At 37.5% G+C, this 3,102-nt stretch overlaps 1 protein-coding gene across 6 annotated transcripts in view; it reads left to right on the top strand.

Moving 5' to 3' along the window:
* Positions 1–726: 726 nt before the first annotated feature.
* Positions 727–3,102, top strand: part of LOC111865420 (mitochondrial Rho GTPase) — a 44,088-nt gene continuing 41,712 nt past the window's right edge. For 2 of the 6 annotated variants that reach the window (XM_023853436.2, XM_023853442.2), the window contains exons 1-2: positions 729–842; positions 1,813–2,022. In XM_023853436.2, coding sequence (XP_023709204.1) covers positions 1,827–2,022 — 196 coding nt within the window. In that variant the 5' untranslated portion in view covers positions 729–842; positions 1,813–1,826. Of the gene's footprint in view, positions 843–1,803; positions 2,023–3,102 lie in introns of all 6 variants that reach the window. The other 4 variants (XM_023853438.2, XM_023853440.2, XM_023853439.2 and 1 more) reach the window with 3 other exon arrangements.

Genomic DNA, 3,102 nt, shown 5'->3' on the forward strand with positions numbered 1-3,102 from the left:
TCACACCAGTATCCTATATGCTCTCCTCTTCTCACCCATTTGTATTGTCGTTTTTTCTACTTATGAAAATTGTAGAGTTCTTTCTTCCGGGATATAACGCCGTGTAGACAGCTGAAGGTCAACTGACGTTTCGGAGGAATACGTCGCCTTCATCTTCAGGGTCCATGAATAAGCCGAGCAAGAAATCACCGTGAAAGCACGTGGAAAGTTCTGCTTGTTTCTTGCTCGGCTTTGACACTGAATGTGGTGGCGACATGTCCCTCCGAAATGTCAGTTGACTTTCAACGGACTACACGGCGTTATATACCAGAAGGTAAGTTCTTCGTCACCACCGGTGCGAGAACCTCAAATTCTGCATTAGGAAAATTAATTTGATCAACGTAATTGCTTTTCTGCATCTCAAGTCGAATATAAATAGTTTGACCACAGACTGACAGACTCCGTGGTTTTAGCCCGCAAGCGAACTATTCTAGTATAAGACGGAGCCATTTTTCTTGTTGCCTGGAAGTTTGGTTTTTAAAAATATCATTTGTAAATTTTTAGTTACTTAGATCAAACAACATAAGAACACACGTGTTCGACTTTCCCACCAAGTCGAGTCGCTGAACAGGCGCTGGTGTCCGTGCTGGCCGTTGCCTTCATTAGGAGGAGGAGGAGAAGAAGAAGAAGAAGAAGAAGAAGAGGAAGAAGAAGAAGATTGCCTGACATATCTTCAGTTGGTGACACTGCGCGGGTTGTTGTCCTTGTGGTTCGTTGATTCGCTTATTTATATGTGAGCAATGGTGCCATAGTGGGGGTTTGACGGAGGGTTGAAAACTGTGTGGTTGATTTAGTTTAGAGTTGTAAGTATAATTTCATTTTCATAGAAGTTTGTCAGGAGAGGTATGCCGTATACGATGCAGTATCCGTGAGAAGTAAAAGTAATCGCAAGACTAATGTGTAAATTTTCGTATTCTAACAAAATCCCTTAATCAGCCGCTCTTAGTAACATCACTCAGTTTGACTCACGATACATATTTAATTACGAATTTCAGGAGTAGCCTTATAGTAATTTCAGATAATACACAACATTCCTTATTCTGTTGTGAGATTTTGTTATTCTTTTAACGTGTTTTACCATAGCTGAAATATTGGCAGGTTGGAAAATATATAATATATATATTGGAATGCTAAGATGTGTGAAGTTCACAGATACCCCTGTCCTGAAGAGACTTGCCTGTGTATTCAGGAGCTCAGACATTTTATTTAATCAGCTGAGTTACCAATTTCATAAAGAAGAGGCATGTTGAAGAATACATAACTATCTTTTGGGATACAACGCCGTGTAGTCCATTGAAAGTCAACTGACGTTTTGGAGGAACATATCTTTATCTAAGATGGAGCCAACATGTTCTTATGGAACGTCAGTTGATTTGCAAAGAAGTACACATCGTTATTAATGTAAGAGAAGACTCTTCATAACCTTTGCTATGAGAATCTAAGAATTTACAAGAGTTTTATTTTTTTATGATTCTTTTATGCAACAGAAACAAGGAATTCAAGTCCTGATGAGGTCACTGGATTTTTTTCAATTGACCCAATCCTTCCAGCCGCACTATTGCCCTGGGTTCGACTCAGCCTGTAACAGAAATGAGTACCAGGAATTAATTAAATAATTTTCCTGGGGAGTAAAGCGCAGCCAGCGCATAGGGCCGACAATCTTACCACCATCTTTGAGCCGATTGTCTAGATGTTGGACCCTCAACGTCTCACAACCCTAGGGGCCTTCATGGCCTGTTACAGGGATAGCTTTACTTTTTTTAGTTTTTACAGGACAATTTACCAAAATGGTATTGCCTGTTGGTGTTCGTCAGAATGTGCGAATTCTTCTTGTGGGGGAGAGGAGTGTTGGCAAGACCTCCATTGTGTTGTCATTGGTGACTGAAGAATTTACAGAAGATGTCCCAGCCAAAGCAGAAGAGATTACCATCCCAGGTGATGTTACACCTGAGAAAGTTCCCACATTTATTGTTGATTACTCAGGTATGAACAGTGTAGCAGATGATATTATATTTAAGCATCCTGTTGCACTCCATACGATAAATGATATAATGATAAAAACTCCGTCTCAAGTGCAAACAATATATTTTGTGTCTTTGATCTTGTTCCCCTACACTACATGTTTCGGCCTCAGACGGCCTTCATCAGGTGTATAACACTCATGTCGCTCACCAAAAACTAGCACCATAAATATAATAAACACTATATTAGGAAAAAACCATAAAATAAATAAAGAAAGCCACAAAGAAATAATACATATGGTAAAAACAGTATTTGAACAAAATTATTTCCAAATTGACGAAGAATACTACAAACAAACAGATGGACTAGCTATGGGAGCCCCAACATCAGCTATAATAGCAGAAACATATATACAATATATGGAGCACACACAAATATATCCCATTCTAGTAAAACAACAAATAGTGGCCTACTTCAGATATGTCGATGACGTATTAATAATATGTGATGAAAAAACAACAAACATAGAACGTACACTCAAAGAAATCAATGAATTGCAACAAAATATAAAGTTCACCATTGAAAGAGAACAACAAGAATCAGTTAACTTTCTAGATATAACAATATATCGCAATGAAGATAGTTTGCAATTCACAATATATAGGAAACCCACACAAACAGACATCATAATACCTAACAGTTCGTGCCATCCATTCGAGCACAAATTGTTGGGTATTAATTACCTAATAAATAGACTCAACACATACCCAATAACGGAAAAAGGAAAGCAAACAGAGAAGAACATTATTAAAAACATACTACAGAACAACGGATATGACACAAACATAATCAAAAGAATAAATCAGACAACACGAAAACAAAAATCAAACACACATGACAACGAACAACAACATAAAACAAAGTGGGCCATATTTACCTATAGTAGTAAAGAAGTGCAAAAAATTACAAAACTTTTCAAAGACACACAGATAAAAGTAGCATTCCGCACACGAAACACAATAGAAAACATACTCAAACAAAAACCACAATTAGATAAATACAATAAAAGTGGCATATACCAAATGAAATGTGTAGATTGCC

The sequence above is a fragment of the Cryptotermes secundus genome, unplaced genomic scaffold, assembly GCF_002891405.2.
Source record: "Cryptotermes secundus unplaced genomic scaffold, Csec_1.0 scaffold343, whole genome shotgun sequence".
Taxonomy (NCBI): Eukaryota; Metazoa; Arthropoda; class Insecta; order Blattodea; family Kalotermitidae; genus Cryptotermes; species Cryptotermes secundus.